The sequence below is a fragment of the Onychomys torridus genome, chromosome 8, assembly GCF_903995425.1.
Source record: "Onychomys torridus chromosome 8, mOncTor1.1, whole genome shotgun sequence".
Lineage (NCBI taxonomy): Eukaryota > Metazoa > Chordata > Mammalia > Rodentia > Cricetidae > Onychomys > Onychomys torridus.
The window spans coordinates 89112335-89132373 of NC_050450.1; the positions used below are offsets into that span (position 1 = coordinate 89112335).

The window sequence follows — 20039 nt, forward strand, 5'->3', positions numbered from 1 at the left end:
CATCGGTAATCCTAGCACTCAGGAGGCAGAGGCAGGAGGATATTAGTTCAAGGCCAGCCTGGTCTATAGTGAGTTCCAGGACAGCCAGGGCCACACAGAGACCCTGTCCCCAAAAACCAAAACCAAACCTATATACCCACCAGTGCCTTCACCCTGGTCACTCTCTCAGCATGCAGAGCTCAGAGGACAGTGGGGATCAGAGAGCTGAAGTCTCTGTCCATTCTGCTTCCATGCCTGCTGCCACCTCTGATCCTTCCAGCCCAGGCACACAGGACACAACTTGCCAAAATGGATTCTAACACTTTATTAGATAAGAGGTCACAAGCCACAAGACTCTAAAGTGCAAGAAATTCACTGGCAACAAAGCCACGTGTACACCATATCCCCAGTCCACACCACCTCTCTGTGTCTGTCAGCTTACGTGAGGTGGGTAGAGTGGGGAGGAAAGTTGGGACCCGTCATTAAAAATAGAGGACAGCAGGGACCGAGAACTGGCAGCTGGGGGGGGGAGGGAGTGTTGGTGGCCTGAACTCTGCAGAGGGACTGCCAGTGATGCTTGTTGAGGGAAGGCCAAAGTCAGTCTAGAACCAGCATGTCTTAAAGCATTCCTCATGGCCAGGCCCTGTCCACCTGTCTGGTCTTCCCAGAGAATTCATGAGCAATTCAGAGCCTACAGTTAGCTAGGCTTGAGGGTATCCCTGATTCACACAATAGACACAAACCACTGGCAGATGTCAATTTCGGAAGTGTGGGGGCTAGCCCGGTTGAGGGCTGGGGAGAAGCTATTGTCAGGAGCTGCTGGGTGTGAGATACACGTGCCTACCAGTATGGTGAGGGATACGTGTACAAGCATGCCTGTCCCATGCAAATCCCTAAGAGGCAGTACGGCCGAGGGGAGCCAGGCTTCCTTGGGGGACAAGGGTTGCCTGGTGGGGAGAGGGGAGTGGCCAGCAGAACCACGGAGAAGCCCTGGTTCTCCAGGAGTGAACCGGCTGCTCCTCTTCCAACACTCCTTAGGCCCGTCTGTACCTGCCCGGGTCCTTTCTACCCACAATGCCCCTGCTCTCAGCACACCAGACCCAAGGCAGCTGTGCGGACTACAGCTTTTGCTCTTGTATCAAGCCAGCTCCTCCTGCCTCTCAAGAGATGAGACAGAACTGGAGAGTCCTCCATTCTCCTGTTCCTCCGTCAGAAGTGGGATTTGGGCAGGAACCCCAGAGACCTTGGCTCAAACTCCATTCCAATCTATAGACCTTCTAAAAGAAAGTTAAAGTGCTTTGTTCTGCATGAATCCCAGAGAGAATGGTGGTCTGCCTGCCAGTCCGCCCTGCACTGAGACACCCTGCTAAACGTGCAATGGTACCCTCACCTGGAATACTACCAACAGCAGGTAGGACAGAGCAGACGGGGTAACCACACAGCAACTTCCCCCTCTCTAGTCTAGGCTAGACCCAGCTACCCTGAATAAAGAAGCAAAGCTGCTCCGTGGACCTACCTCTGAGGAATGGAAGGCCTGAGACAACTGCAGCTTAGTGACCCCGAGTACTCACTCCCAGCCAGGCACAGCCCATGCTCAGCAGCCTAGACCTGCTGCCACTGAGCCAGGACTTCGGAAGGAGCTGGGTCACTGGTGCCTGCTGCTCCGAGTCTGAAAACGCCCTGCTACCCCCATAGTCTATAGGACAGGCCTTTCCAAGGCACCCCAGGCTCTGGCTGGCTCCCCCTCTGTCCACAGGAGGGTACCACTTAGCTTTCCCTCCTGCAACCTTGCATTTCCGCTTTGATGTCCCAGACACACTTCCCTCTGAGTCGTCTGTAATGCCTGTCAGGCTCACCTCTAACCCTGAGCACCTGTGGGCTCGGGGACCTGGTTTCACTTAGCAATGCCTGGCCGCAGTGATGCGAGGACTTGATTGGAAAGCTGAAAGGGCAGTGCGGGTTGATTCCTGAGGCCCACAGTTCGGGAGCTGAGGAGAAATCCAGCATCGATAGCCACCCCAGCCCAAGGCCATCCCCTCTGATCTGGAGGTGCAACTTGTCACATCTGAATTCTCCTGGGAGACCAGGTCTCCACCGCCTGTTTCCCTTCTCACTGAGGCAGTGTGTGTCTCCTTGGGATACAGTGGAGACCTTGTCACACAGGAGTGGGTGGGGGTTCTCAGCATGGAAGACATTGCAGGAGCTGGAGCAGCAGCGGTGTGTGCCTGAAGCCAAGACAGGGCTGCCACTGCAGCACTGTCCCAGGGCCCAGAGGGCTAGAAGATGTCGGTCTCCCTCTCGATGCCCACATACTTGAGGGCATCGGCTTGGCTGTACCTATCCCAGAGCAAGGAGGAGGAACTAGGTTACCCTGTGGTTGAGAAGATGGGGTCCCCTCCTATCTCACTTCCTCCCAATTCCTAGCAGCCATTTGGAATGTTCCTAGGTCTGAGGCAAACAATGGCAACTACAGACCCTCTCCCCCACCCACGGTAGCTGCTGTAAGGCCCAGTCACTCCTGCCTCATTCCCAACCACCTCACCGATAATCAAAGAAGAGTTCTTCGCCAGCCTGAATTGCTCTCTTGGCAAAGATCCCAATGCGGTGATCTCCATTCACCATGACCACTGCAAAGAGGAAGGACAAGACGAGCTGTCTTCCTAGTCACTCTAACTGCAAGCCTGCGCTTGGGAGGACTCTGGGCTGTCCGTCTCCAAATCCCCAGTGGAAGTAGAGTGTAATCGTGACGGGCATTTGTCCCTCTGCTTCTGAATCTGCTACTGCAACCAGTGACATTGGGGGAAACGGTGACCTTTAAATCGTGATTGTGGGAAAGCATTTTTAATGTAGTCGGTGAAAAAAGCCAAGCATGAAAGTGAGAGGTCTAGAATGATGTCAGATATTAATCATGAGTATTCCTGAAAAAAACCTGAAGATGAGCTGGGCGGCAGTGGCGCATGCCTTTAGTCCCAGCACTCAGAATGGGGAGGTAGGCAGATCTCTGAGTTTGAGACCAGCCTGGTCTACAGAGCTAGTTCTAGGACAGCCAGGGCTACACAGAGAAACCCTGTCTCAAAAAAACAACAAAACGACAACAAAAAAACAAAAGTTAAAAAAAAAACAAAAAAAACCCCAGCACTCGGGAGGCAGAGGCAGGCGGATCTCTGTGAGTTCACGGCCAGCCTGGTCTACAGAGCTAGTCCAGGACAGGCTCCAAAGCTACAGAGAAACCCTGTCTTGAAAAAACAAACAAACAACAACAACAACAAAAAAGCTGAATGATGGATAAAAATCATGGTGCATGAGGTATTTAGCCCACCCCACTTCCTAGGCTACTGAAGACTCACTCACCTTTGGCATAACAGTTGGGGTTCACTGAATGGTTTGCAAAGCGAATTTTGTTTCCTTTCCGGGTAGCATCCACTACAAAATCTACATGACATAAATCAAAGAAAACCATGAGTGTCCCAGGAAACTACACGTTTTTTTGGGGGGGTGTGTGACGATGGATGGACAAGGTCTAGCTCTGTGGCCCAGGACAGCCTAGAAGAGATGGCATAATCCTCACGCTTGAGCCTGCTACTGTTGTAGGTGGTTTTTTGTTTGTGTTTGTTGGAGACAGGATCTCCACTTGCAGCTCAGGCTAGCCTCAAATCTGTGGTATTTCTTTTGTCCCAGCCTCAAGTGCTGGGATTACAGAGATGAACCATGTGCCCCGCTTCAATTCCACACTTCTTTAGCTCTAGTTAAAACCAGTTCAGTGGTAACAGAAACACTTTAGTCCACTGGGAATGTGAAGGCCAGACTGTAACAGGGATGGGAGAAGCACACGGCCTGCCTCCTCATGAGGGCGGGTGCATCCCCTTTGGTCCCCCCTCTGCATTTTGGATCTCCTCCCACCCACCGGGTAGGGCAACTTCTCAAGTGGAAGTGCCCAGTGTTCCCAATCCAAACACAACTCAGAAATGAACCCAAGCCTATGGGGCTTCCAAGTTCAACCACAGCACTTTGCTGGAAGTATCTGTTGGAAATATTGGAGCCTGGATTCCGGCAGTGGCTGCTTAGTGTAAAGACTTGCATATGATCACCTTGGTATAAAAGGGAGGCCATGCCATACCATTGTTGAGGTTGAAGAGGAAGCTGGACATATATTTATCATAGACCTTCCCTCGCCGATCAGCCTCATCCTGAGAGATGAGCTGGAGGAGCAGACAAGGAACAAGAGGGTGTCAGGCTGCCTGCTCAGGGTACACCTGTCTGAGCTGGGAGAGGCAGTGTAGGACAGCAAGCTCAGGCTACACTAGTCCCACCTCCACCCAGGCTGGCCAGGGTGGAGGCTGGGGAGAGCCAGACACCAAAGCTTGACAAACAGTGGTTTGTTTCCGGACTGCAAACAGTTCTGTGGGATCCCCTGAGAGGCCACATGAAAACTGGGCTGAGTTATTTAGAGATTAACTTACAGAAGCCTAACCCACAGAAAATCAGAAAGCTTCTCGTTGGTACCTTCCCAGTAATAATGTGGGCTAAAGCTGGAGCACTCACCTCACCACAATATTCAGAAATGAACTCATTCTTCTGCACAGACTCCTTGATGAAGGTGCCCCATCCGGCCACATCGGAAGGGGCCAGCAGCAGGTGCTGGGGGAGAGGGAGGTAAGCCTTAGATGACAGGGCAGGTCTGAGTGGGTGTGAGTGCTGCATGTGCACATGTGTGATGGGGGTAGATGGAAAGAACTACCAACTGTCAGGGGAACCTGAAGACAGAGAAGGTCCAAACCATCTGCTCTTGGGGGTTGGAGGCTGGGGGACACTGGAAGTGGTGAAGGAAACAGGACACTCTTCCTATTCCTTTGGGACCACCCGGGCTGAGTCTGGGCATACACTGCAGTGTAGGAGTTGGAAGAGGCAACACTGTGGTCCAGTGGTAAAGCGCTTGCTTGCCTCCCTTGCAGAGTCTGAAACCCCAACCCCAGAGGAGAACAGCTTGTGAGCATCCATGGTGCATACCCCTCTGCTCCTTTTGGTAGGATTGAAAATTTGATTACTTTGACCACTGACAAAATTTGTCAAGCACCTTCACATACAAACTCTCCAAGGAGCCAAAGGAACAAGGCCACCTGGGACCATTTCCTCTTCCCCACTGTGATCTTGACCCAAGAAAAGACCTCACCTTTTTGAGGCCACGCTGGATGCTGCAGTTTTTGCAAGACACCACCTTGCTGTCCCAGTGCTCTGAGGCCCCACAGGTGAGGCACAAGTCAGGGTCACACTCCCGTACTGCCAGATAGCAAGGACACTGCTTGGTATTGCACTGAGTCTTACAGCGACAACCAGGAAAACGGTTCTGGCCTGAGTGGGGAGATGGGGATGGTTAGGAAGCAGGCCCACACTGACGCAGCCTGACGCTCAGGGACAGCAGAGCAGTAAATGGGACATGTTCAAGAACCCTTCGCAGGAGAGACAGAAGGGTCCTTCCCCGAACATCTGGCCTTTTCCCCTTAGACAATGAAGTGCCTCCTTCAGGGATCAGGAGACTGATCTGTTGGTAACATTCTTTCCATGTAAATAGGAGAAACTGGATCTGATCCAGAGAACCCACATACAAAAGCCAGGCATGTCAACACCTACGTGCTTGTAACCCCAGAGCTGGGAAGGTAGAGACAGATGGATTCCTGGAGCTCACTAATCAGACAGCCTTACCCTAATAAGCAAGCTCTTAGTTCCAGTGAGAGATGGAATCTAAAACACAAGGTAAATGGCTCCTGAGAAATGACTCCCAAGGCTGACCATGGGCCGCACATGCACACACAGGCACACGCATGAGCACCCTTACACAGATGCACACACCATGAACTACTTCCCAACATTCAAGTCCGATCGACAGAAAAGCAGGGGTGACCCAACAGGGCCCCCTCTCAGCCTTGTTGACAGAATTTGGAAGCGAGGTGGAGAGAACCCCACAGAAAATGAAATCAGTGCTTTTCACAGTAAATCCTCATCAAAACAAGTATCCTTTTGAGAACTGAACGCATCCGTTCTGTACCATCCTCCACCCACAGGCCTCCCCCCCCCACACTAGCACTTATCCACTGTGGCTAAGATCATTATCTGTTCCTTGTTAGGTGACAGTCACAGCACAGCTGCCCGGCCCAGCCTTCTGCAAGCCCAGAGGCTGCCGTCAACTGCATGGCCTGAAGCAGGAAAGGTGAGATGGGATAAGAAGTGAGAACTGCTTTTCTGCTGACCCCCAAACTCCTATCTCTTACCAGATATGTGGGAACATACATCCATACGTGTGTGTGTGTGTGTGTGTGTACACGTACACACATATATACTTATTTTTTAAAGATTTATTTATATTTTATGAGTATATGTGTATGCCTGCTTATTTATGTGCAACATAGGCATGCAGTATCCACAGAGGCCATAAGGTGGCGACAGATCCCCCTGAGCTATAGTTACAGGTAGTTGGGAGAGTGCTAGGAACAGAACCCGGGTTTTTTGCTTTTAACTGCTGAACCATCTCTCCAGCCCCTTACATACTTATTTTTAATTTTAATTGTATGTGTGTATCTGTGGGTGAGTATGTGCACCCGAGTGCAAGAGCCCTTGGAAGCCAGAAGGTGGCATCAGATCTCTTGGAGCTAAAGCTGTATTTCCTTGTAAGCTGCCTGGTGTGGGTGCTGGGAACAGAACCAGGGTTTTCTACAAGAATGGTATGCACTTTTACCCATCCTGGCTCCTCCTATGAGATAGTCAAACTCCTCAGCTAAGTATGGTGGTACACACCTTTAATCCCAGCACTCAGGAGGCAGGGGCAGGTAGATCTCTGTGAATTTGAGACCAGCCAGGACTGAACAGTGAAACCCTGTCTCAATAGAAAGCAAAATACAAAACAACAAAATAAACTCCAGCTAATATGGAAATGTTGAAATGAAGGCTCTTTACCCCCTGCTCAATTAATACATACTAAAGCAATGTGTTCTAAAGAACTCTAGCTGGGGTGAGTGTAGACAGAGTGCTTGCCTAGCGAGTACACAGTCATAGATTCAACCCCTAGAACCACAACCAAACAGTCTTCAGTTAGTAAACAAACAAAGAATTCTTGATGGGTCCAGTGTGGTGGCACACACCTGTAATCCCAGCAGCTAGGAGGTAGGGGCAGGAGGATCAGGAGTTCAAGGTCAGGCCTAGGTTATAAAAAAACTCCCAAAATCCCAAAAGGACTCTCTGTATGTATTCTTTTTCTGTTCTTCAAACTTTCTCTAAATTCTGTTTATTTAGTGGGTGCACACACAGGTGTAGGCGCATCCTGCCACTCACAGGTGTGGAGGTGAGAGACAGACAACAGGAAGCAGCTCTCTCCTCCCACCCCTGGCTCCAGGGGTCTAACCCAGGCTTCCTGCCAAGTTTGCTCTGCCTGACCTGCTGAACCACCGCACCGGCCCACTTTCTCCTTTCCTTTTTTCTCTTTGCCCCTCTCTCCCTTCCCTTCTTCTCCACTTCTCTCTGTGAGACAGGGTTTTAGTCTGGGTTCAAGTGAGTCACATGCCCTTCTCCCAATGCCAGGGTTATAGGTATGTACCACTGTATCTAGCTAAACAGATCTGGAGATGGTGCAGGTTGTTGAAAAATGGTTTCATTAGTAGCATAGGTTGACCTTGAACTCTGGTACTCCTGCGTCAGACTCCTACAGTAGAGTTCCAGACCTAGTTAGTCACACACTACCACACTCAGCCCATATAACCATTTTTCCACTTTTATTTTTATTTATGTGTATGTCAAGTGTGTGCAGATGCCCGGGACAGAAGGTGCCAGATCTCCTGGAGCCAAACTTACAGGTGGTTGTGAGCTGCCTTATATGGATGTTGGGAACCAAACTTGGGTCCTCTGGAAGAGCAGAAAGTGCTTTTAACCACTGAGCCACCTCACCAGCCCTAACACTTTTGAAAATCAACATCCTAAAGAGGAGACTATGAGTGCATCTTAGGAAAAGCTCCTGTTTCTTAGTCTTTCCTGGAGGGAGAAGATGGGAGAAACAGTGTCTAATCCCTGCTTCTAGAACTCCCCCCACCCCTGACTTTCACAGCTGGGAAAGGTGGCGCAGACCTGTGATCTCAGTTACCTAAGCAGTAGAAAGGAAAACTGCTTGACCATACATAAAGTGGGTGGGGAAGGCGGAGGAGAGACTGTGAGACCAGGAATTGGGGTGCTTTTGTAAAGTAGAGCAGAGGTTACAGAGATGGCTCAGCAGCAAGGGAACTGGCTGTTCTCCCAGAGGACCTGGGATGGATTCCCAGCACCCACATAATGGCTCACAACTGTCTGAGACCCCAGTTCCAGGGGATCTGACTCCCTTTTCTCACCTCCTCGGACAACAGGCATGCCCACAGTGCAGACATACATGCAGGCAAAACACTCATATACGTAAAATAATAAAGCAACATTTTAAAATTAAAAATAGAACCAACCGACCCCAACTTTTCCAGATGGTTCACACCTTCCTTCCCCATAGGGTACCTGAAGCATAGCAAAAGGTATCAAAGGTCTACAGGCAGCTATGGGCCGGAGGGAGCCTGGACACTCCAAGGCCAACTACCACTCTAGTAGACGATGGTGAAAGTGGGGTGCTCTTACAGTCTGGGCTGCACTGGCAGAACTTCTCACAGAAATTCTGGGTCATGATGCAGGGGCAGGTGCTGTCACAGGGACGGTCCGGGTGGTCACAGGGTTGGTAGTTATACACCTGTGTAGAAGAGTTATCTAGAAGAGAATACAGCAGGACACCGCTGTGACCAGGCTCCCGATGCCCTACCCTCCAAATTTTCCAGTGCTTTAGTTAAAGCAGGTTGTTCCAACCATGACCTTGGACACACTTAACACCCGATAAAGTGGCTAACCCCTGAGCACAAACACGTGAGTTATCTGCTTTGTGGGTAGGGTGTGAGATGGCCTGAGATAACAAGGTAGTTACTCTAAACATGAAAAGAAGTCTGGTGCTGGCATACAGCACACTGGAAAACTCAGAGACCACAGGCCTTGAGTTATCTCCTGAGAGGGCATCTCAGCTATAGCCACTGAGCCCTTAAGACGCTGCAAAGAAATCAGCAATCTGCAGAAGCAGCCAAGATCAACAAGAAAGCTCTAGGTGTGGCAGGGTGACAACCACAGGGTGAGGCCTCAGTCTGAACTGTGAGTGAGTGTATGTGTGTGTGTGTGTGTGTGTGTGTGTGTGTGTATGTGTATGTGTGAATGGTGCCTAGGAATGGAGCCCATATCCTCGAACATGCTAAGCATATACTCTACTATGATCTATCTCCACCTTTCCTCAACTGAACTCACCTTTCTTCAGCTGAATTTTTCTGCAGTGTGCGGCCCACAACCTAGAAGACAAAGAGAGATGGGATAGGTCTGTGTCATGGTCCTCTGTAGATGCAGACAAACGACAGTGTGCCCTGCTCTGAGGGATAGTTTGACAACTGCGAGGTACCTTCCAGAGTTCCTTAACAGCAGGCATCTACCTTGGGATGCGGAATCTAGAGCCTGTCTAACAAGCAAAACTCACAAACTTCTCTCTTATCACACTACTGTTTCTTCCTCTTCCTGCCTTCTCCCGTTTGCCAGGCAGAGCTCTAAGCCAGCAGGCGGGAAAGGCTTTCAGTAAGGAAAGCAACAGGGAAGAGCAACCTGACTTCCTCTGAGCTACAACCACAGCTACCTCCTTTCTTTGGCTGGTAATACACATCAGGGAACCCTGCTAGCAGAGTGATTTTATTTTTCCGACAGGGTCTCACCCTGTAGCCCTGGCTGGCCTGACACTATGTAGACCAGGCTGGCTTTGAACTCACAGAGGCCCATCTGCCTCTCGAGCACTGGGATTAACCATGCCCAGCTATTGACTTTCTTCAACTTCTAAACAATAAACAATGTTATATAACTCTGAAAAACAACACATATAAATACACAGATAAAGAAAAGGAACAAACTCCTCAGAGTTGATAAGTGAGGAAGATGGTCCCCACCCAAGAAGGGAAGACCATCTTTGCACAGAGCTAGAGGCCAGCCATGTCCTACTGGCTAGAAACTCAAAAGAAAACCCAGCCAGCCAGCTCACGAGTCCTCAGTGTGGACAACAGGGAAGGGCTGCCCTAGTCTCAGGTTCTCAGGAGTGCCGAGGACACTGGCTCTCATCTAAGTGTCCCAATCAGATAGGCTGGCTCTGCCCAGTGCAGTGCGTGGCCAAGAGGGAGGCAAGGGTGATACCGAGAGGTCTGAGCACAGACGACCCGGCTGTAAGAGTCCTTGTCACCCTTGCCTGTGTTTTCTTTTCTTCTTCTGGGAAGGGTTCATGAGCTCATCCGTCGGCAGCTTCAGGATAAGCGATTCCTTGACTGCAAACTGGAAGACCTGGAAGAGAAACCGACAGGACCTGTCCGTCACACCTCTGGGGCCAGGTGACCAGGCAAGTGCTGGGCAGGTGCTGGGCTCGGGAAGGATCTGGGATTTGCAAACGCTAACTGGGCTTCTTTTTAGTCCGAGAGAAACAGGTGTGGCTGGGGTAGGGGTCACTGGCTCTGAGGTTTACTTAGACTCAGGGAGCAGAGTTACTAAACACAGCGCTGCTGTCCATCATCACTGGCTTTCATCTGCCCTTCTGCAAGCATAATGGGCTGCTTAAGTAGCTCTGCCTCTTTTAGGAAGGGCACCGCAAGTGCTGAGTGAGGCCTGATGGGAAGGAAGGCTGTCACCAGGCTGAGCACTAGCTCCCTCTGTTGGCTGTCCATGAGGGCAGCGCTTCAGGACGCTGGTTCCTCTTTGGTACTTCCTCCTGCAGCATGTATTCAGTCTCCTGTCCCTCTCTTCCCTATGTATTCCATCTTAGACTATGGAACCTTCTGACATTCTGTAAAAACTACAAACAGTACCAGGAAAAGACGCCTTAAAAACTAAACATATGGGGTTGGGGATTTAGCTCAGTGGTGGAGCGCTTGCCTAGCAAGCACAAGGCCCTGGGTTTGGTCCTCAGCTCCAGAAAACAAAACAAAACAAAACAAACAAACAAAAAAAACCCCATAATTCTATAGACTTTTAGGTTAAGGAACCTTTGCTGTGGGGTGGCAAGAGGCTCAGCAGGAAAAGCAATTGCCAGGCAACCCTGATGACCTGAGTTTGGTCCACAGATCCTATTGTTTAAGGAAAGAACCAACCCCAAAAAGAACCAACCACAGAACTGCTATGGCACATGCACACTTACACACTATCTCTCTCTCTCTCTCTCTCTCTCTCACACACACACACACACACACACACACACACACACACACACACACACAAATAATAAAATCCATGTTGCAAGGAAACAGATATGGTTTCCAAAATGAGTCCAGATCCCTGCTGCTCCCAGGTCTCTTCACCAGTCACATGAGGGAGCATGAAGCAGGTTCTCAAACCCTTCTGAAATACCAGGTCTAGTAATCCCTGAGAATGTGCTCCTTGTAAAAGACTGTCAGGGAGCCGTGTGACCAGGGATCTGGCACTGGGTCCCTTCTTGCTGGACAGACTGGCTCAGATACCTGACTCTCACTTCCGGTCTGTGTTTTTCTTCCTGTCATCTTTTCTCCTGAAGGATTTCATTTCATTTTCATTTATTCACGGTCTATGCATGCAGTACTGCAGTGTAAGTGTGAAGGCTGGGGGACTATGGATGGTTGGCTCTCTCCTAATGTGTGGGCCCTGGGGATTGACTGAACTTGGGTCATCGTGTGCCTTTACTCAGAGCCGCCTTATCGGTCTGCAGTTTTTTCTTGCCTCGTTGGGAGCATCAGCAGCTGCTGTCAAACTGCATTTCCAGGGATGGTAAGAGCGAAGAGGCTGAGGTCTGCTCCCAGGTGTGGGGGTGGCAATTAGAAAACCTAGTGATAGGACACCTGGAATAAAGCATGTGAAGAAGGGCTGGGTGTGGTGGCACAGGCCTTTAATCCCAGCACTTGGGAGGCAGAAGCAAGTGGATCTCTGTGAGTTCAATGCCAGCCTGGTTTACATAGTGAGGCCAGTCAAACCTGTCTCAAAAAAATATGTACGCACACATATTCTCTCTTTCTGTCTTGCATGCAAACACACATAACAGATACAGGGCAAGGAAGAGAGCAGACGGTTTGTGATGAAGATCTCTCCATGACCTAGGAGAGGTTGACAGGACACTGAACCCTGAAAGTTTCTGTCTGGACACACCCTGCTGTAGTGGAGATGAGCAATGAAGAGCAGGGCCCACATTCATCCAGCTGCTCTCAGGAAGTACCTGCTTGCATGTCTTTGTCCCCAGAAGCCTGGCTATTGAGCAGAAGTTGTTGAAGTAGGTGCCATGGAAGACTCGGAAAAGAGATTCTTCAGCTCCAGTCCACTCCACCGGCTCTGAGGGGGCTTCCACAACACAGAGCTGAGGTGGGGCTGGACTGGCTTTCTGCTTCGTGGGGGTCTGACAGCGGGAGTTAGCCTCTGAGGGAGAAACACACAAACATGTGGAATGCAGCTGTTGGTAGCTGTGTCAGAGGACGTCATTCTGATTTGAAAAGGATAGTTAGGAATAAAACATTAGCTGTTCCATTCCACGGACACTCTAGTAAATCCAGTCAGCAGGATCATAGCAAGTTTGAGGCTAGCTTGTCCTACATAGTGTTCTCTCTCTGTGAGTGTGTGTGTGTGCGCGTGTGTGCGTGTGTGTGTGTGTGTGTGTGTGTGTGTGTGTGCGTGCGCGCGCATGCGTCTCACTTTCATTGCTTGCAGGTAAATTGGTAGAAAAGAAATTAACAGTTTTTGGTTTTTGTTTTTTTTTTTCCTTTTTTGGTTTTCCAAGACAAGGTTTCTCTGTGTAGCCTTGGCTGTCCTGTAGCCCAGGCTGGCCTCGAACTCAGAAATCCAACTGCTTCTGCATCCTAAGTGCTGGGAATAAAGGCATGCGTCGCCGCCACCACCACCACCACCGCCCGGCAAGAATGAACAGTTTTGAGGCTATATATATTAAGAGCTGGGCACTGACCCTGGTCTTCTGCTTACCTGAAGAACTGGAGGCCCAGTCATTGCCCGTATCCCTATCACTGTCTCCTTCTTTAGTCTCAGCCATGGCAGAGCCTGGTGTATTCGAGCAGGATGCACTGACCACATGGTGCCGTCGCCGGCGGCGCCCAGAGCACTTGGACCGAGGGTTGTGGAGCATGGCATACTCCTTTGCTCCTTCCTGTGGTGAACACATTATAGTAGGAACAGGGACGGACACAGGGTCTCCGGGCTGATGCCACCATCACAAAGTTTCATCTATAATGACACTCTGGTTTTTATCTGTACCGTGTAAGTGCAACCATATTATGAACATGGCTAAACATCCGCAAAATATGGAAACACCCTTTTCACAAAAGAGGTGCCATCTAATCTTAAAAGACGTAATCTACACATCGCCAGCTCTGAGTAATACATGAAATGCATCTTGTGTTAACTCTCTGGAATTTGAGAACATCTCCTGCAGATGAAATGAGGCTCAGAGGGGATGAAACCAGCTTTAGAAAATGCGGCTCCATGGTGCAGAGCAGATACAGGAATCAGGGCTTCGTTCCCTAGGTCTCTGCTCTGACGTACGACCACAGAGCCTGTTTCAGCCCTCCGTGTGCAATCTCTCTGGATCAGCACATAATCACGGTTTAATCAGAAGCTGCTCCCTAAATCTACATGTGAGACTTGGAAGAATGCATGAACTAACTCAGCTTGGTCACAACTGGTTCCTACACACTTCTACCTGTTTCTGAAGAATAAGTATACTGTTTTGATAGCACACACCTCCCCACTATGTGAAATACACAGCGCTGGTTGCTTATCTTCTGTGTCCTTTTCTTCCTTTTTCCAGTGATGGGAAACGAAGTCATTTTTGTACATGTAGACAAGTGCTCTACCACCGAGTGACATCCGAACCCAAAAAAATCACCCCAAAGTACTGCTTACCAAAACAAAACTAAGCCTACAGAGGTAACTTCTGAGAATCCTGGGATCAAAGAGTAAGGCAAGTGACGCTCTGAGGAAAGAACAACTGAGTTCAGAGCGTGGATCATCTCCCAAGACTGAACTTCTGCAAAGACGTTAACGACGGCTGGACACCAGCACTGGGAGGCAGAGGCAGGAGGATTCCTGCAATGAGTTTGAGGTCAGTAGGGTTTGCAGAATGAGTTCCCAGACAGCAAGGGGAACAGTGAGACCTTGTCTCAAAACAAACACGAAAAGAAGTGAATGATGGAATTATCTGAGGCAAAAATAGTGAAATATCTAATAGCCAAATATGGTTTCTGATGGGATGATAGGAGCTTGAAATCTAAACAGAAAGGCCAGGGATGTGGTTCACAGCAAGAGACGTAAGTAGCAAGTATGATGCCTTGGATTTAATCCCCAAACTCCCCACACAAATTTAGGTAAAGATAGAAAAATATTTCAAATCCAGGGAGGCCTCTTTTGATTTCTTTGTACATTAAAAATGTTCTTGAAGAGCTGGGTGCAAAGCTGATATTGTGGTGACCCCAGCATATGGAAGCAGAGGCCGAGAGTCAGGACTTTCACGGCTAGCCTCAGCTACATAGTCTGAGCTACATGAAATTCTGCCTAAGAAAACCAACTTCCCCTCTTACCCCCAACACCCTCCAAAAAAGGTGGAGGTGTGTGGTGGTGACGCACGCCTGTAATCCCAGCATTTGGGAGGCTGAAGCAGGCTCTGGAGCTCAGGCCAGCCTGAGCCATATTTGAGACTAGTCTGAAAACAGAAAGTTCTTAACACAAAGCGAGAGTGAGCTGGGAACAGCTCAGGGTCAGAGCACCTGCCTAGCATGCACAACGATCTAAGTTCAATTCTCAGAACTGTTAAAAAAAAATTACAAACACTGGTTTGTCTCCAGACTGCTTAGGTCTTGTGCTTTTTTTTTTTTTTGGTTTTTCGAGACAGGGTTTCTCTGTAGCTTTGCACCTTTCCTGGAACTCGCTTTGGAGACCAGGCTGGCCTAGAACTCACAGAGATCCGCCTGCCTCTGCCTCCCCAGTGCTGGGATTAAAGGTGTGCACCATCACCGCCCGGTTCTACTGAAGCTTTTTTTTTAACTTAATTTTACATATCCACCATGGGTTTCCCCTGTCCTCCCCGCTCTACTGAAGCTTTTAATGGACAGAACAACTGAGTTCTCAGTTAACCTTCTGAAGTCTTGCTGAGTTCTTAGTTAACCTTCTGAAGCCTTGCTTTGGCGGGGATAGACATCTTGTTATAATTAAAGGCACTGTCTGTAAGGAAAAGCAAAGGCTGGGGGAAGAGAGCCCAGCACATTTGAATTTGCATAGCTGGCTATCTGAAATTGAACAGACATGCACGGGGTTTCCGAGTGTGACTCTGAGAAGGATGATGTCCTTTCAAGTTACGTAAGTGCTAAAATGTTGACATTACATTGGGGGAAACTCCTGGAATAATTTAAAAAGCCTGGGCTATGGATTTACATCAGGGCCTGGATCTCAAAAATGCTATAAACACTGACTTAGTAATACACTGTATGCCAAGTATCTGACTTTTATAACCCTAACTTCTACTCAGGGGGCTGTCATGAGGGCTAACAGATAATGCATGACAGGGTGCAGCATGGGGTTTCACATATAGGAAGGACTTAATGCAGGAGTTGGAGGAAGCTGATTTATCCTTTTTTTTTTTTTTGGTTTTTCGAGACAGGGTTTTTCTCTGTGTAGCTTTGCGCCTTCCCTGCAACTCACTTGGTAGCCTAGGTTGGCCTCGAGCATATAGAGATCCTGTCTCTGCCTCCCGAGTGCTGGGATTAAAGGCGTGCGCCACCACTGCCCGGCCTTTCTTTTCTTCGACAACCATGCAGCCCACTTCAGATGAGCAATAAGAAACCTTTTCTGCCATGTCCCTTCTGTTACCCTGATAAAGATGTTCCCAAAGGCACTTGACCTTCCATGGTCCTTTTATTGGTGACAGAAACTGTATCAAGGTAGTAACTGCATCCTTTGCCTGAGCACAGGTATTCTGTGGAAAGCTGAAGAGTGACCCTCCTCTGGGAGCTGCTCTGACAAGTACTTACCCCTCCCCCTCCACGGTCACCTCAGCAATTGATTCTCTGACTGCAGATTTACAGAACCTAAGAAGATCTGGTTATCTTCAGATTACACCAGTATGTATAAAAGTTCTTATTGCTGTTCAGTTTTGTGCATCACTTCACACGAATCATGCAGACTGCTGAGGTTTAAAAGCAGTATGTCTGGGCAGATGGCTCAGTGGGTCAAAGTGCTTGCTGCACAAGCCTGGTGAGCTGAGTCCCACGCCTAGGACTCACACAGCAGGAGAGAACCAACTCCTCAAAATTTCCTCTGACCTCCACACATGCACTATGGCACACCTCACCCCACACGCGAGCAGCGACTGAAACACGTCTGCCTACAGAACTACAGAAATTAGCCTCAGAAGACCAAGACCCACTGAGGCATGCCAGTCAGTGAGAAAAGAACACACAGCCCAGGTGACCAAGATTTCATCAGCACACACAGCCCTCCCTCCATCCCTGCCTCCTGGTTCCTGATTTCCACCCTTTGGGCTTCTGAGGGTTTGGATGTGGGCCCTCTGGCAGTAACCCCATCTCTATCTTCTTGGAAGGCTGGCTGTTGGACTTAGTGGGTTCTAAAAGAAAAAAAATGTGGTTTTTATGTCTATTTCTGAGATGCTATCTGAAATCAGACTCATCCTTGAAATCATTTTAAAATCAGAACGAACACTCCTAATAAGAACACTGAAAGCATTAGATTATCACACACCAATGACGTCTTGGCTACCCCTTCAGCAAAGTATTGCACATTTCCCCTTCTGCTCCCCAGTCCTCCATCTTTGCTGCCAGAATGAACGCAGGGCCGGTGGTACCGAAGAGGACGGCAGTCCCTTTCGTCAGCGCTCTGGGAGTTACTTCCCTTTTCCTTTTCGTCTGCAAGTACCTAACCCTCCTCTGCCCAACATTCTAAAGAAAAGAATGTTACCTGCTAAATAATCTTTCTCTGCACTTACAGAATCCAGAACACCTGCGACAGAGAGCACCATCACTGTTTAGCACTGTGCATCTCCTCACGGAAACTATGTGGATTACTCCAAAGCTTACAAGTCATATAACCCTATATAACTAACTATGTGGATAATCACAGGTTGAGAACCACTGAGATGTGCCTGTCAGAGAAAAAAGGAGGATACTCCCTGAACGACAAAGCTCCTAGTCAGCATACGGCCTTCCTGCCTGGTCCTTCTTTCCCTCCCTGTAAGCCCTTTGTGTCCCTGAGATTTGTTTTTTAAGTAGGTTTTTCCTGAGACAGTGTTTCTCTGTGTAGCCCCGGCTGTCCTAGAACTCAGAGATCTGCCTGCCCCTGCGGGATTAAAGAAATGCACCACCACTGCCTGGAGATGGGGTCTTAAGTTACTTCCCCTATAGCCTCAGGATGCCAGTCAGCTGTTGAGTAAAATTGATCTGCTTCCCACCAACTTTGTCTCATGTCCTAAGCATTGGCTTTTGTGTGATGAGCAAGCAGATGTGGGTCTATGCTGTAACTGATCTGGACCCCTTAGATACACAGGATGATTTATGCAGCCACAAAAGACCTGTCCATCAGTGAGAGTCACGAGACTGGACACAAGAATCAGTCCTTCCTTTGTTCTTATTGTGGCTGGATGTATTTACAGAGACATCAGAAAAGACAGTATTTATATATAGGACACACACACACACACACACACACACACACACACACACATACTTTACTCCATTTTTTTCCCCTTTGGTGGTGCTGGGGGTCAAGCTAAGTGCTCTAGCACTGACACACATGTACAGCCCTCTTTGTTCCAAATGTAACAATAGTCTCAGACTCTAAGTAGGTGATATTTAGAGCAGAAAGTCCTTCATTAATGTTCACCCACCCTTTCTCAATTACCCTTTCAGGAAGACTACAATGTCCTACCACGTCTGAGGAGCTCATTAAGATTCCTGCAGTGAGCCGGGTGGTGGCACACTTGGGAGGCAGAGGCTGGCAGATCTCCGTGAGTTCAAGGCCAGCCTGATCTACAGAGCTAGTTCCAAGACAGCTAGGACTGTTACACAGAGAAACTCTGTCTTGAAAAAACAAACAAACAAACAAAAAAGGATTCCTGCAGTGCTGTGGACTGACTCACTTAGCTTGTGTTCCCAGACACAGAAAGTTCAAGGACCATTTCCTGTTCAACTTTAAACAGAGTTAACAATGCCAGAACAGCTTAAGAACCTACCAGCAAAAGGAAGCAGTCTGTGCCACATGGTTCTGGTTCAATCTTGATTTCTTTGTTCTTGCGTTTATATACATTAGGGGTGGCGTGGAAAGCTGGAAAACAAAAAGCTGTCGTGTTTCCAGGGCTCTCGCCATTTGACAAGAGGGAGCAGGAAACTTGAGTTAGGAGCTTCGGCAGGTGTGGCCTTCATATGAAAGGTGACCGGCAAGGTACACAAAATTTAGTTCTGATAGCAACACAATCCTTCCAAAGCTAGAGGGCACCGAGGGACAATCATGGTGCAAACCACATCACACTGTCACGGAACAAATCAAGACAGAGCTCTTGCAAAGCCCTCACCCCAGCCAGAGCTGAGAACTCCACACAAAGAAGCAGAGCCCAGGGAAGGAGGCGGGTGGGGTGGGAGGCAGGAGGACCACACAGGGTAGCCACACCACACTCACGGTGGAGGAAGCAGTCGTATTTGAAGCAGCGCCGGCAGAAAAGGGTGTGGAAGGAGTGCAGAGACTGTTCCCGCTGCACGGACTTGGCGTTGGGACCATCGATGTTGGGTGTGCACTGCGGGGGAAGGGCATTGGGGTCTGACATCTCCGTCAGCTCCCGATACCTGTAAGAAAAGAGAGGACTCCTCTCCAGGAAAGCGCCAAGGGAGGAGGAAGGGTGGTTTCTCTAGGCTTGGTGGGGCAGGAGATGGTAAACATCCAAGTGGGCACCCCGTCAGTCTGCAGGGCTGGGCACAAGAGTCAAAGTCAGAAGGAGGCTTGGCCGGTACAGTGCTGGTGCAAGTACCCAGAAGGACAGGGCAAGTTTTCTGCCCAGATGTCCTCAAAAGCCGTCACAGAATGATGCCTAATACGGCAAAGGGCACTGAGAGGTAAGTGAGCAAGCAAGCCAGAAGTGCAGGCAAGTCACGGCCCACCATCAACAGGGCTTTTTATTAACCAAAAAAAAAAAAAGAGAGAGAGAGAGAGCGAGCAAGCTTGGGTAAGAACGTGTCCACAAACCCCGGACACAGCCTGAGTGGACAGCGTTCCCTACCTCTCCTTCATGTCATCGGGGACGCCGTTCTCAGGGAACATCGAAGCAATGGCACTGAAGATCATGTCATTTGGGAACTGTTTCTTGGAGCTCTTTTTGTTGCCTGAATTGGAAACGACAGTGAATGTCTGAGTGCAGACAGAGCTCCTGGAATTTTCCTCCTTGCCACAGCACAATGATGAACGCTGCTTGCTCATCCGAACATCAACTGTATGGATAACAAGAAGCCTATGGTGCCGGCTAGAATCGGGAAGGGAGGAGGGGCTTCATGAAGAGCTGAAGACAGAGGGGTCCTACCATACATGGGTGCTGAAGGACATGACTGACACACTGAAACTCTGTCCGAGGGAGACACTGTCCCGACACAGAATTAAATACTAGTATAACTTAGTAATTCAATACTTTCTTTGTTCCTTTTTTTGTTTTGTTTTGGTTTGGTTTAGTTTGGTTTTTTGGAGACAGGGTTTCTCTGTGTAGTTTTGGTGCCTGTCCTGGATCTCTCTCTGTAGACCAGGCTTTCCTCAAACTCACAGAGATCCACCTGCCTCTGCCTCCCAAGTGCTGGGATTAAAGGTGTGCGTCACCACCGCCCGGCTCTTTTTTCCATTTTTATGTGTGTGTGCATGTATACGAGTGCATGTATACGAGTGCATGTTTGCATATGTGGGTTCACATGTATGGGTGTGCGTGCACCTGCAGG

General features: G+C 49.1%; 1 protein-coding gene across 5 annotated transcripts in view; it reads right to left on the reverse strand.

The window, feature by feature from the left end:
* Positions 1 to 289: 289 nt before the first annotated feature.
* Positions 290 to 20039, reverse strand: part of Ezh1 (enhancer of zeste 1 polycomb repressive complex 2 subunit) — a 39433-nt gene continuing 19683 nt past the window's right edge. For all 5 annotated transcript variants that reach the window (XM_036195653.1, XM_036195649.1, XM_036195651.1 and 2 more), the window contains exons 8-21: positions 19340 to 19442; positions 18745 to 18908; positions 18302 to 18393; positions 13033 to 13213; positions 12278 to 12474; positions 10295 to 10386; positions 9322 to 9362; positions 8617 to 8742; positions 5150 to 5328; positions 4522 to 4617; positions 4097 to 4178; positions 3331 to 3411; positions 2522 to 2606; positions 290 to 2316 (exon numbers count right to left, since the gene is read on the reverse strand). In XM_036195653.1, coding sequence (XP_036051546.1) covers positions 2256 to 2316; positions 2522 to 2606; positions 3331 to 3411; positions 4097 to 4178; positions 4522 to 4617; positions 5150 to 5328; positions 8617 to 8742; positions 9322 to 9362; positions 10295 to 10386; positions 12278 to 12474; positions 13033 to 13213; positions 18302 to 18393; positions 18745 to 18908; positions 19340 to 19442 — 1580 coding nt within the window. In that variant the 3' untranslated portion in view covers positions 290 to 2255. The remainder of the gene's footprint in view (positions 2317 to 2521; positions 2607 to 3330; positions 3412 to 4096; positions 4179 to 4521; positions 4618 to 5149; positions 5329 to 8616; positions 8743 to 9321; positions 9363 to 10294; positions 10387 to 12277; positions 12475 to 13032; positions 13214 to 18301; positions 18394 to 18744; positions 18909 to 19339; positions 19443 to 20039) is intronic.